The sequence below is a fragment of the Micropterus salmoides genome, unplaced genomic scaffold (assembly GCF_014851395.1).
Source record: "Micropterus salmoides isolate LMB-PRFRI ecotype aquatic unplaced genomic scaffold, ASM1485139v1 Ms_hic_scaffold_2847, whole genome shotgun sequence".
NCBI lineage: Eukaryota > Metazoa > Chordata > Actinopteri > Centrarchiformes > Centrarchidae > Micropterus > Micropterus salmoides.
Window position 1 is genome coordinate 14119 of NW_024042092.1, and position 14049 is coordinate 28167.

Sequence of the window (14049 nt, forward strand, 5' to 3'; positions counted from 1 at the left end):
TCAGAGGTCGCACGCCTCTGGAGCAACTGGGGGTTAAGTGTCTTGCTCAGGGACACAATGGTGGATTGAACATGGGTCTTAACCATTGCGCCATCACCACCCCCAGGCCTATATAGAAATTAAGAAAAATAAATAATGTGGAAGAACACAAACATGAAAATAAAAAGTCACAATATATTTTCACTTTATTTTAAGAACTACAAGCAGTCTGATAATATTTGGTAAATACAGCATTTGTCATTCACACACACTCACCGATGGCAGCGAGCTACCATGCAAGGTGCTGGTCTGACCATCATTGCTCAAGAACACTTGGGACACGTGGACATGAAGAAAGACGATCGAACCACCGACCCTGCGATTAACTGACGACCAGCTAACAGGGGTTTTAAAATTAGTGACAAAAAGAAACTACTCCTGTGACGCAAACAGCCTCAACACAGGACAGAACATTTACCTGTAAAACAGATGATTCTGTTGAACCCCAGATTAAACTCAGTGAGGAAGTTTTGAACAGTAAATAATATTGTTGGAATAAATAATAAAAATGTTGCATTTATTCTGAATGATTTCAACATCTGTCCAGGGAAACTACATGATCGATGTGTAGATATGTTAGCTGTGAGGGAAAGATCAATTCATGTTGGAGTAAAACTAAAGCTGCCACACACAGGTGGAATGAAAATTCGTCTGTAAATCAAGTTTCCATCCAAATGTGGCGCAAATTTTAACTGAATTACTTGAAACATCTGCAAAAGAAGTTCTTCTCCAGTCAGTGCCATTAAATCAATCCAGATGTTGTTCAGCCGTCTGTTAGAGCGTACTGATGCGTCTTTTCTTTGACGGACTTTTGCGTTCTACACTTGACTTGGACTTTATTTCTAAGTATTTTGTTTAACCAGATATTGGGTGCTGGGAGATAAAGGTAACAACTATATATTTTGGCCTGCTGTCATCTTACTGTCCATGAGGGACAGTTTATAAACACTTGTTAAGGGAAAGGTTGTGGTCGTGGTAATGCTTCCATATGAAAACAGGATGAGCTTCATGCACATTCACCACCTCAACAACCTCACTTTCATCTTGCGACCATCACATCTCTCTAACCACAACACTGATCCTAACCTTAACCTGAAACCCAATCTAACTATAACCTTAAAACCAGGTCTTAGCCTTCAAACAAGTAAGTGAGGATCTGCCAAAATGTCCTTCCTTTCATACAGACTGGTATTAACTCAAATTAAATATATCTGTATCTTATATAGTATATTAATAACACAGCTAATGAAACTTTTGAGTGATGACGGACAGGTATCAGTTCCTTGTGGTCTTGCTGTTGTAGAATTAAAATGTGCAGGTATAAAGAAAATGAAATGAACATAATTATAATGAGGTTTGTAACATAATTTCTGTTTCTGATGAACTCAAAAGTTGGCGGCTCTGCTCGTCAGCGTGAGACATAAAGAGCTTTGAGTAGTCAGAAAGACGAGAAAGGTACTAAACAAAATACAGACCATTTACCATCATCATGATTATTTTGGTCAGTATTGAGGTCACGGTTATTTAACACGACTATTAGAAAAATCATGCATTTATAAAACATTTTAAATTTAAGGCTTCATTATTTTTAAATGATCAGGCATTAACCCAAACTCCCAAGAACAAGAATAATAGTAATCCAACATTATTAATTTTCAACAGCATCTACAGCACAAGAAGATGACAACAACACAGTGTTTCCCTGTAGGACTGCTTTGGTGGGCAGATGAGCCACTGAGGGGGCTCTGTGCGTATTCAAGGAGCAGAGCAGGTGAACTACTCGTTACTAGGGCTGAAACAATTCAAGAAAGTTGATAACTAGATTACAGAAAAGCACTGATGTACAGTTTCACACGGACGATTATTACATTAACATTTATTCATTTAGCTGACGCGTTTATCCAAAGCGACTTACAATTGCTATATATGTCAGAGGTTGCACGCCTCTGGAGCAACTAAGCGTCTTGCTCAGCGACACATTGGTGTCTCACAGGGGATTCGAACCCGGGTCTCTCAGACCAAAGGAATGTGTCTTATCCACTGTACCATCACCGCCCATTATTAGTGTCGCACAACCTGTTTACGCTGCGGACAAGTGAAGACGATGCCATTTGATGGTGAGGATTATAACATGAAGGAAGAGAGAGAAAACAGAGAAGGAAGAAGAAACAGAGTCAGAGAAGAATGGGATGATTTCAAGCTAAAAGAAAACAGCTCTGTACAACAGAACCAGCCGACCACAACAGCATGAAGGCAGCGCTGATTACTCGATTAATCGGCGAAATAATCTGTAAAATACTCGATTACTAAAGTGAATCGATCGCTGCAGCCCAACCTGTTACGTTACATAACTCTGTTCTGTCAATAGATGCAGCGACTTAAACGACCAGTAAATAAGAAAAGTATAAATCAAGTGTTATGTTAGAAGAAGCAGTGGATATTTTACAAACACGGAACAGGTAACACACCTGGTTTAGCACAAGTATGATTAATATTTAATATGGAAAAGTCCGCTAGCTGCTAGTCTAATATCTGCAGTGTAAAATATTTATATATATTATAAGTATTACAGATCATGATGGGGGCCGTGCTACACTTTATCTGGAAAATGTGAGACGTGATCTTCTTGACCTGATGCATTGTCTTTGATCCCACTGCTCTGTAAAAGAGTGCCATCTCATAATTGTGGGGTCTTTGGTTCTGGAAGATAAAAACATGTATTAATCAGTATGTTTACATTTAATTAAAGTAAAGACAGAGATACAGAAGTCTGTTGTTAGAACAACAAATCAACTCATAACAAGAAAACATTTTGTTTTGACCTTGTTTTGTCCTCCAGATTTAAATTATAAAACAAGATGAACATGAACTTTCAGAGAAGTCAAATATCACAGTCAGCAGCAGCAGCAAACACTCAGTGTCCAGTTTATTAGGAACACCTGAAACTAATGCAGTCTGACAGTCCTGCAATAAATCTCCTTCATCAAGGTTTAAATGTTCAGTTCGAGTTCAAACTGTTTTAGAGACGTGTTTCTGTTATTTAGCCTGCACTCACTGATATACATGGGGTGGACAGAATAACAGAAACACCTGTCAAAGTAAGACAGTTCAACAGCACCACAAACTACAGTCTCCAAAATGACCATGAATTCAAATCAATGTCTCTCTGAACATTAAAACCTTCATGAAGGAGATTTATTGCAGGACTGTTGTATTAGACTGCCTGTTCACTAGCTGCTGTGTGTAAGTGTGAAGTTCAGTGTGTAACTGTATCTGACAGCACTCTGGCTTTGCACCTTAAGAAATTAAAATAAGCAACAAAGGCACATTATATATTTCACTTTAGCTACAAAATATTTACATTAATAGCTTCAGTTCAGTGAACTCATGTTTCTATTAATTTCTCCCTCATTTAGGATCTTTAAGAACAACAAGCGGTCTGATAATATTTAGTAAACGGACAGTATTTATGCAGCAGTTCTGCTCCTCATTCATCTCTTTATTCAGGCCTCAGACAGAAGTCCCTGTCTGTTTCCTGCTCATCAAACAAGCTGATTTTAACTCATCATAGAAACACAAACACCTTCCAGTCTTCAGTAGCTGCCTCTCAGTTTTACAGGTTCAGATTTCACACTGAAGCTCCTGAACACATCACAGATATTTAAATCTTTTCTGAGCTGCAGCAGCCTGAAATCCTCAGTCAGAGTCTCCTGGTCGTTTCACTTTATTATTTATTTTCATTACTTACTTACTGTCCTTCTTATACAGTGGGTACGGAAAGTATTCAGACCCCGTTAAATTTTTCACTCTTTGTTTCATTGCAGCCATTTTCCAAAAATCAAAAAAGTTCATTTTATTTCTCAGTAATGTACACTCAGCACCCCATCTTGACAGAAAAAAAACAGAAATGTAGAAATTTTTGCAAATTTATTAAAAAAGAAAAACTGAAATATCACATGGTCATAAGTATTCAGACCCTTTGCTCAGTATTTAGTAGAAGCACCCTTTTGATCTAATACAGCCATGAGTCGTTTTGGGAAAGATGCAACAAGTTTTTCACATCTGGATTTGGGTATCCTCTGCCATTCCTCCTTGCAGATCCTCTCCAGTTCTGTCAGGTTGGATGGTAAACGTTGGTGGACAGCCATTTTCAGGTCTCTCCAGAGATGCTCAATTGGGTTTAAGTCAGGGCTCTGGCTGGGCCATTCAAGAACAGCCACGGAGTTGTTGTGAAGCCACTCCTTCGTTATTTTAGTGGTGTGCTTAGGGTCATTGTCTTGTTGGAAGGTAAACCTTCGGCCCAGTCTGAGGTCCAGAGCACTCTGGAAAAGGTTTTCGTCCAGGATATCCCTGTACTTGGCCGCATTCATCTTTCCCTCGATTGCAACCAGTCGTCCTGTCCCTGCAGCTGAAAAACACCCCCACAGCATGATGCTGCCACCACCGTGCTTCACTGTTGAGACTGTATTGGACAGGTGATGAGCAGTGCCTGGTTTTCTCCACACATACCGCTTAGAATTAAGGCCAAAAAGTTCTATCTTGGTCTCATCAGACCAGAGGATCTTATTTATCACCATCTTGGAGTCCTTCAGGTGTTTTTTAGCAAACTCCATGCGGGCTTTCATGTGTCTTGCACTGAGGAGAGGCTTCCGTCGGGCCACTCTGCCATAAAGCCCCGACTGGTGGATTGCTGCAGTGATGGTTGACTTACTACAACTTCCTCCCATCTCCCGACTGCATCTCTGGAGCTCAGCCACAGTGACCTTTGGGTTCTTCTTTACCTCTCTCACCGAGGCTCTTCTCCCCCGATAGCTCAGTTTGGCCGGACGGCCAGCTCTAGGAAGGGTTCTGGTCGTCCCAAACGTCTTCCATTTGAGGATTATGGAGGCCACTGTGCTCTTAGGAACCTTAAGTGCAGCAGAAATTTTTTTGTAACCTTGGCCAGATCTGTGCCTTGCCACAATTCTGTCTCTGAGCTCTTCAGGCAGTTCCTTTGACCTCATGATTCTCATTTGCTCTGACATGCACTGTGAGCTGCAAGGTCTTATATAGACAGGTGTGTGGCTTTCCTAATCAAGTCCAATCAGTATAATCAAACACAGCAGGACTCCAATGAAGGAGCAGTACCATCTCAAGGAGGATCAGAAGAAATAGACAGCACCTGAGTTAAATATGAGTGTCACGGCAAAGGGTCTGAATACTTATGACCATGTGATATTTCAGTTTTTCTTTTTTAATAAATTTGCAAAAATTTCTACATTTCTGTTTTTTTCTGTCAAGATGGGGTGCTGAGTGTACATTACTGAGAAATAAAATGAACTTTTTTGATTTTTGGAAAATGGCTGCAATGAAACAAAGAGTGAAAAATTTAAAGGGGTCTGAATACTTTCCGTACCCACTGTATATGAGTGTAAATCACTTTGGATAAAAGTGTCAGCTAAAATGTAAATGTTATCCTATGTTATAATTTGATGTTATCTCGTTATTGATCACATTGTTTCTGTGCAGCTTCGTCTTATTCATCAGGTGCTTCAGTATAAGTCCTCAACAACAACAGTTCAGTGGGCAGATTGATCATCACTTGACTTTGTGCTGCCTGGAATGAAATTAATTTAGATTGAAGACAGAGCAAGAGTAAAATTAAGTTGCATAAAATAATCAGAATATTAAAATAAAAAAACAAAGAGTGCAAGAAGTCGTCATTGTCCTAAACAACAATAACGAAAGAGTTAAAATGAGTTTAGTCAAGACTGTGTGACTGAGTTCCAGAATATAAAACACTTGTTAAGGTCAAGCAAAGGTTGTGGTCGGGGTAAAGGGACGTAGTAAAGTAGAGCTGAGCTACAAACACATTCGTAATCCCAACAACCTCAAAAACTTTCATCTTGCCACCATCAAAACCATCTAATCCCAATCCTAACCTTAAACTGAAACTAATTTAATAACTTTAATCTTAAAACCAGGTTTTAACACCCAAACTGCCTGAAATACACCATCCAAAATGTCCTCACTATCATACAGTCTGGTGTAAACTGGTTCTCACAAAAGAGAAATGGAAACACACTTCAGCAGCCAAATTCACAGCACATAAAGCTCTTTAAGTTTCTGGATCAGGTAGCTGCACTGAATGAAGGAAAACAAAGAAAATCCCTCCTGCATTGATCCTACGCTGGTGTAAATACCAGAATGCTTAATACCTGAGAAGATAAAACATCTGTCAAGACTCTAAACATGAGACACAAAGAATGTGTCGTCTGCTCATCATGAATATGTTGATGAAAACATTATTTAAACTTACCTCTCTGTAATTTTTGGCTGCATTTCCAGCCTACACACACACAGCTAGAACAACCGCAACAACGCGGAGAGCAGCACCAAGTAAAGGAACATCTAATCCAGAGGAGGAATCAGTGGGAGACCCTGAAACAGATGATAAAAAGTGAATGTAACAGTCAGAACGTAGCTGCACATCATAAACAGCAGGTTGAACATCACAGCCGACACAAAGAACATCTAAAGGTGTGCACGCTCCTGAAATCTAGAAGCTAAAACTGTCAGCAGATCCAAACAGCACTGGGATGAGTCTCAGCAGGAACAGTGATGTTAGCATTGATCTTATGGCCAGTCGCCTCCTGCTGGGCTCCACAGCTAAGAGGTTGGTTCTGGTTCTGGTCTCAGTAGTGAGGAGGGTAATGTCGTAGCATCGTCCTCTTTCTGAGACGTGCTGCTCATCAGTAGGAAGAAGGTTTGAATCTCTGTCCTGCCGCCTCTACTTCAGCCTGTTTACATGTGACTGTTGCTAAACTCCTGCTGTGCTGAGATCTGCAAACGTGTGAGGCGATCTGTCTACAGCCGAGCTTCTCTGCACCCTGAGCCGAGGCCACCGTGGACTCTGGATTACGGCTCAGAACCACATCTGGATTTTATCACAGCTGCTGTTACAGCGAGTGTTGATAAGCTTTGTTAACGGGAAACATTAAACATCCAGCTAAACATGAGGCTGAGATACGTTTATGTTTCACTGAGCAGTGACAGGACAAGTTTGAGGTACTTTTACTTTAATTGAGTATTCCTACTTATGCTGGTTTATACTTATATGTCATTACATTTATCAGACAGACTAGCTACTTTGATAGTACTTACTTACTTATATACTTGATAAACACATCACTTTTGCTACTTTAAGTTAATTTTACTGATACTTCTGTATTTATAATCAAGTGGACTTTTGAATGCAGCACTTTTACTTGTAACAGAGTATTTTTACATTGTGGTCTTGCTACTTTTACTTCACTAAAGAGTCTGTTCAACAGCAGCAAGGAGCTGATCTTCGATTTCATGAAGAAAGAGATAAAGACACACTCCTGTTTACATCAGTGGTGCTGAGGAGGAGCAGGTGAACAGTTTCAGCTTCACTGCAAAAATCTAACATCTAAGTAAGATTAATTATCTTAATTCAAGGCAAAATATACTTGTTTTTTGTTTTTGTTTTCTTCTTACCAGGTGGCTTTTATGTTAGAGAATTTCACTTCAAGTTTTTTTGTCCTTAAGTAGCAAGTGAAATATTCTTGTTCTGTTGCCAGATAATTTTGCTTATTTTAAGTAATATTTCCCCCATTTTATTGCTTTTTTTCCTTGTTTTTGAGAGCTCAGTTTTTGCTGTGTTCCTGAGAATCAGCATCACAGAGAACCTGACATCTCACTTCTCCACACTGGTGAAGAAAGCTCAGAAATGACTGTATTTCTTGAGGAATCTTAAGAAGGCCAAATTCCCACGCAAAGTTCTTGTCAATGTCGCTCAAAAAGTCTCTGATTCTAAAGTCTTCAGTCTCTAAATCTCCCTCGTGAGGTGTTTTCATGTCGATCCTCAGGATCAGGCTGCAGCAGCCATTTATAAATCTGTTACTGGGTTTGTGAGTGAAGTTTACTAAATTCTTGTGTTCCTGTGTTTGATCAGACTGATCTCAGAGTTTCTTTCTGTTATTTCCCTGCAGACCCTCTCATTCTTCCTCTCATCTCTGTAGATTCATGAAGTCTCAGAGTCTCAGTATAAGTGTGAAGCTTTCACTCAGTTTGAAGCTTTTTACACTTCTGCAGACGTCTTTATCACAACCTGCTTTGAGTTCAGTCTGAAAACTAATAAAAAATGAAATATTAAAATTACTGAAATATAATATAGGAAGAATCTCACCATTGACCTTCACATATATGTCTTTAAAAATCTGATGTTTGATCTCCTCCTGTGTGGCTACACAGCGATAGCGGTCGGTCTTCTTCACAGTAGTGTTGACAGTGATGTAGAAGCTGCCTCCTCTTTCTGAGACCTGTGGCTCCTCAGCAGGAAGTTTGTTTCCAGCACTGTCCTGCCACTCTACTGTAGGTTTTGGAGAAGCACCAAGAACTTCACACTGCAGCAGCATCCCATCATTTGTTTCATTAAGTATTGTAACAGACGGCTTTGGAGATGCTCCTGTGAACACAGTGTAAATGAACAATAAGTGACACGTCATCTATGAAAGGACAATTACAGGATTATAAATGTAACACTGTGATGTTTCTTGTTTATTTTTCTCTGGTTGTGAACAAGAATTAAAGTGTGTTTAACACATCTGTTGTCTCCATCTGCCAGTGAAAAGGACATGCGACAGGTTTTTGTTCATCTATTGGCTTCTCTCTGGTGACAACAACAACAACGGTAACTGGCTGAGGTGCAATGTTGCAGCACACTGCAAAGCTAGTCTCCCAACAAGCCACATTCACTATCGTAATTTCTAAAATGTTAATCTGCTGTGCTGATGGTGTTACCAGCACAGGGTTGGGCTGTCAGGTATCTTAATATTGTTTATTTTAGTTATTTATTGAGAGTAATTTAGTTTCTTTCATTGAGTTAGGTTATATACTTTTTGTAGATTTTTAATTTTGGTTACAGGAAATTTAAATGGAAATTACTTTGTAGTAAATAAATTAGCTTTTATTAAACACATGTAAAAATATTAAGAATTTCTCCAGTAGTACCTTGTAGTTAGGGTTAGATACAGATGCTAAAATAATGAATTTTCCTGAAATTACAAGCATTACAATTGCATGCAAATCATTTTTTTTAAAAACAACACAATCTAAAGAAAAGTCTTAAGGAGACTTTTTAAAATATGTAACACAACTCCACCATTGTTATGGTGTGTGCTATTTGCTTCTCTATTTGTGAATGAGCAATAAAGTGTGTTTCAGGGACAGAAAATACCAATAACAGCTACAGAAGGTTTTATATAAATGTTAAAGACCCTACAGACCCAATCAATGCTGGTAAATGTCTCCACATCAAGAAGTGATCTGTTGTTTCAGCTTTATGACACTTTGAACATAGAAGAATGATTTATATCTGTTTCACAAAGCGAGGAATATAAATGTGTTTTGAATGATATCAGGCCTCTGGAGCCAAACTCACAGAGTGACGTCATCAAAGGACTCACCTTCTTCAGCTGATCTGTCCTTTAATCTTTTCTGGCGCGGAGGTTGCACGCGACCCAGATTTCCATGTAAACATTACTAAATAAACAAACAGCGTGTTTTCCTGTTGACGGCAGATATGAACTCAGACATGTTGTAGCTCGTTTTAAAGCTCAGAGGTTCGTTTTTTCAACGGATTTAACAAACTAACTGAAGAAGTTACGAAATGACAACAGCAGCGTCTTACTTTACGGCAGTAAACAGTTAGCATCTTACCTGCTATCCTGTGTAGCTGCAGTTAAAATGGATTTATAGGTCGAAAAACAGACATTTACAGACAAACAGAGGCTCGTTTTAAAGAACAAAAGTCCACCGAGTGAATCCAGCTCGTTAAAGTTCAAGCGGAAGTAAAATAACCTGAATAAAAGTCGATTGTGTCGCTCGTTTATTTTTAGCGCCGCTCGTCAAACTTCCAAAACAAAGTGATTTCTGTCAATTTAAAGTAGCGACAAAATATTTGACCAATGATGTTCAGTATCTCTGAAATCAGTAACCGCCCAGGAACAAAACGAACCAATCAGCATCTTTCTACGAGCTAAAGTGACGAAACTAACGGGCTTTTAACTCCGACAGCCAATCAGAGGAGAGCATCTTTACGTGAACGCCACGTGTGTTTAATTGACCTACACTTTCATCCAATGGTAAGTCAGCACCGTGAAAACACAGTGAGTCTGTAGCCGGAAGAATCACCTGTCTGACCATATATGGAAGTTACTGTAGTCGGACTTCCTGCGGTAGCGGGACACCGAGACAACAGAGAAACTTTATTTATATGTTCAGAGAGGAGAGATTCAATCATCATTAATATGTAAATATGTATTTATATAAAAACATATTCTATAGTTAAATTTAACACTTAGGAACGTTTTTATAATATAACAAAGAGATTTATTATCATTATTTGGTAAGTTTGGAGAAGTTTTAGAGAGCTCTGTAGACATCTGCTGGAGACGCTCTGTACTGCACTTTCTAAAATATCTCAGAGCCACTTCAGTCTGTCAACCTAAAATCTGGTTCAGACATTAAAGACAAGTGGAGGAAGAGATCCTGTGAATTTCAGCCTGATACAACATTTTATCACTGATTTATGAATGAATAAATATTAAGTAAAACAGAAAGAACAAGAGAACTTCTATTGTTTTCTGTTTAATAATTTACCAACTCTTCTCTTTCAGATCTCTAAATAAGATCAATACACCTAATGAAAGCTCAGAGTTTTTGCTTTACAGTGATGTTAAGTACAGGTATCAGCTCCTCTTGGTCTTTTTATTAAACAGTTTAACATGTGCAGGTATTAAGAGACAGAAAAGCACATAATTAAAATAAGCTCCAAGAGGTTAAGAAACCACCTAAAACGGAAAAAAAAAACATATGTTAGAACGCTTGTGAAATATTATCACCTTGATAATAGAGAGGCCCTGCCAGATGTTATTCTGACTACTTGACTAAAGTCCATCTGAGACTCTTAAACCAGTCACATCAGTAAATAAATCTTTAACTGTTTAATGAAAACACTCACCAACAACAAGCTGAATGTTGAATGTCTGTCTTGGCTGCAGACGTGGAAAATCACAGCTGTAGTTTCCACTGTCATTCACCTTCGTATTTCTGATCTTGATGGAGGCGTTGCCGTACTTCAGCTCATCTTGAAAATGTGAGACGCGACCTTTGAACTGCTCATCTTGACCTGAAAGGCCCTTATTGTAATAAATTCCTGCATCATACATGAAAACCTCCTTCTGACCATCTTTCTTCCAGTCAAAGAGTTTGTACTCAATGTCCTCCTTGGGGCTGAGGGAACAGGGTAAAATAACATCACTGCCTTCTTCCACTTTGATGATCACTGGACCTGGAAGACAAAAAACCTCATTAATCAGTATGTTTAAATTAATTTAATTATGCTTAAGTTAAGACACATTGAAGTCAGTTGTTCAAACAACATAACTCGTGACAACTAACATTTCTTGTTTTTTTTACCTTGTTGAGCACTTTGTTCTCCAATTTCTGCATTTGTTTACATTTTACTTTCTTACAAATACTTATAACCTGTTTTTTAACTTTATTTTTCATTTTTCCCCCCACGAAATGGTCTTTTTAGCACAAATTTAAGAAGGAAAGTTTAAGAAGGAAGAGGAAACATGAGAGCAGCGAGGAAAACAGGCTAAAATTAAATCTGAATTCAGTTCATCGTGATTTATAAGTCTAGAAAGTACAAAAGACAACAACAATAAACCTCTGAATTACAGTCAGATATTCTGCAGAAATATCTGTCCACACTCGTTTCCGTAAACAGGAGCACAGACCACGAGGACAAATTATAGATCAATATTCATCTCCCCACAAACAAGCTGCTAAAATACAACCAGACTGAGAAACTAAGGAGGAAGATCTGAACGTGTTTATATTCAGACGGTGCTTTGTCAGTCCTGCAGCCTAGTTTTCTGTCTCTGAACATGGTCATGGCTTTGGATCTGAATTATAAATGTGAGAAATGAAGCGAGAGAGAAAAATAACGGCTGCTTATTATTATAATATTTATATACAGGCTGTGTGGCTATAACACACGCATTATTCTTAGTTTCTACTTAAAAAGGATCAACAAAACAGTAAGTTAACCCTCAGGTAGAGGTCGACACTTTATATTGATCAGAAATATCAGTTATGAGTCGCAACAGTCTGAAATGAGGAACAGTTTCTCTGCCGGAGACGCCCTGAACTTCCGCTGCCAGATAATGGAAACATCAGCAAACTGCGCGGCTCTGTTGTACGACTGTAATTAATCAGAAGGATGCCTTTATTAAATTACATCACATTTGTTATGGAAATAGGCTTAGATGTTTTAATATTGATCTGTGCCTATTCGGCCTATCAGGTTATTGATTATCAGTTTAATTAAGTCGTTTTCTTACTTTGTTCATCAGCCAACGTTGTTCCAGACCGAGTCAGGAGACAGAGACACGCGAGAGGAAGAAGCTTCATGTTTGTAGAAGACATCTGAAGATTAAACATCATTAAACTTCACTGTTACGACTCTAACAGACGTGTAACCACTTCAGGCTGCGTGACTGCGAAACACTTTCGATTTCTCAGGAAGCTGCAACACTTCCGCTAATCCTTCACAATAAAAGCGTCACTTTCACTAATATTTTGACGTTTTATACAGTCTATGATTTTGACTTGTGAAAAAGGGACTGACTGATCACCAGTGGTAGAAATAATATCTTTACTCGAGTAAAAAGCATTAATAATACCACAATGTGAAAACACTCCACAAGTACAATGTCTATAAAAGTATTCACCTCCTTTGATGTTTCACTCTTTTGTTTCTTTTATACATGAAATCATGCTCAATATTATTTGGCTTTTTTGACAAGAATTTGCAATAAAACTCTAATGTCAATTAATTAAAAATATTATAATATTAAAGAAGTTGAAGTTAAAAAAGATGATTGCATACATATTCACCCCTTTAAAGTGAATTTTTATTGATTGCTCAACAGCCTGTTTTCAAATAGGGTTTTTAAATAGATTATTTTTCTTAAAAAGCATGGTATTCACTGGACAGGGAGGAATTTGTAATCTGAATATTGTCAGACAAATGTAGTAGAGGAAACATTAAAATACTGACATCTAGTGGAGCAGAAGCATAAAGTAGCATGAAGTTGAAATACAAGTAGGCCTCCCTCAAAATTGTTTTACTTAAGTACTTGAGTAAATGTTACATTACATTTATCCAAAGCTACTTACAATTGCACATTTCATCACTGCTAAATACCACTCCTACAAAAAGTATTTATACAAAAACAACAGCTGCAAAATATTGATCATGTTTGAATCGGTCCAACACAGTAAAATCTCTTTAGTTTCTTTTCTCAGAGTTTGAACAAACATCAAAAACAGCCACAACATACAGTTTGACATTTTTAATGTTATACATTTTTCACGATACAAGTTCATCATCAGTTAGAACTTTCATGAAGGAGATTTATTGCAGGACTGTTGTTTTAGACTGCATTAATTTAGCGAGGTGTTCCTAATAAACTGGACACTGAGTGTGTAGTTCAGTGTGTAACTGTACCTGACAGAGTCTGGCTTCGCACCGTAAGAAATAAAAGGAAGCAATACAGGTTTGTCCCAAATAATGTCAATGAACACTGTAGCTACAAAATATTCACATTTTACAGCGAAACAGCTTTAGTTCAGTGAACCCATGTTTAAGATCATTTCTGTTAAATGCAGCATGTTTGCTCCACATCCATCATTCACACTCACTCACTGATTGCAGAGTTTATTTGGTCTGAGGCCCTTACACTACATTACACTTACACTTTTATCTGGAGTTTAATCAGGTGTCTTTTAACTTTGTGCAATGCAACATGTAATTCATGGGGAAAGTATTCACAGCGCTTCAGTTTTCCACATTATGTTAAACTTTTGTTGAGGAAAGAATGAAGCGCAGTGAATACTTTCCGAGTGCACTGTAGAACAGAGTGCAAGACGTCA

At 38.2% G+C, this 14049-nt stretch overlaps 1 protein-coding gene across 1 annotated transcript; it reads right to left on the reverse strand.

Moving 5' to 3' along the window:
• Positions 1–544: 544 nt before the first annotated feature.
• Positions 545–12645, reverse strand: LOC119882032 (butyrophilin subfamily 2 member A1-like). The gene is made up of 5 exons (XM_038692048.1): positions 12456–12645; positions 11066–11395; positions 8231–8509; positions 6338–6459; positions 545–2739 (listed from the first exon to the last, which is right to left on the reverse strand). The coding sequence occupies exons 1-4, from the start codon at positions 12556–12558 to the stop codon at positions 6368–6370; spliced, it is 804 nt and encodes a 267-aa protein (XP_038547976.1). The 5' UTR covers positions 12559–12645; the 3' UTR covers positions 545–2739; positions 6338–6367.
• Between the last annotated feature and the right edge of the window lie 1404 nt (positions 12646–14049).

Excerpts from the sequence above, each read along its gene's own strand:
- LOC119882032 (XM_038692048.1), bottom strand. The coding sequence starts at position 12,558 with ATGATGTTTAATCTTCAGATGTCTTCTACAAACATGAAGCTTCTTCCT. Across the intron at positions 8,510-11,065 it reads CAACATTCAGCTTGTTGTTG|GAGCATCTCCAAAGCCGTCT; the intron begins GTGAGTGTTTTC and ends CTGTGTTCACAG. Across the intron at positions 6,460-8,230 it reads CATATATGTGAAGGTCAATG|GGTCTCCCACTGATTCCTCC; the intron begins GTGAGATTCTTC and ends CATCTGTTTCAG.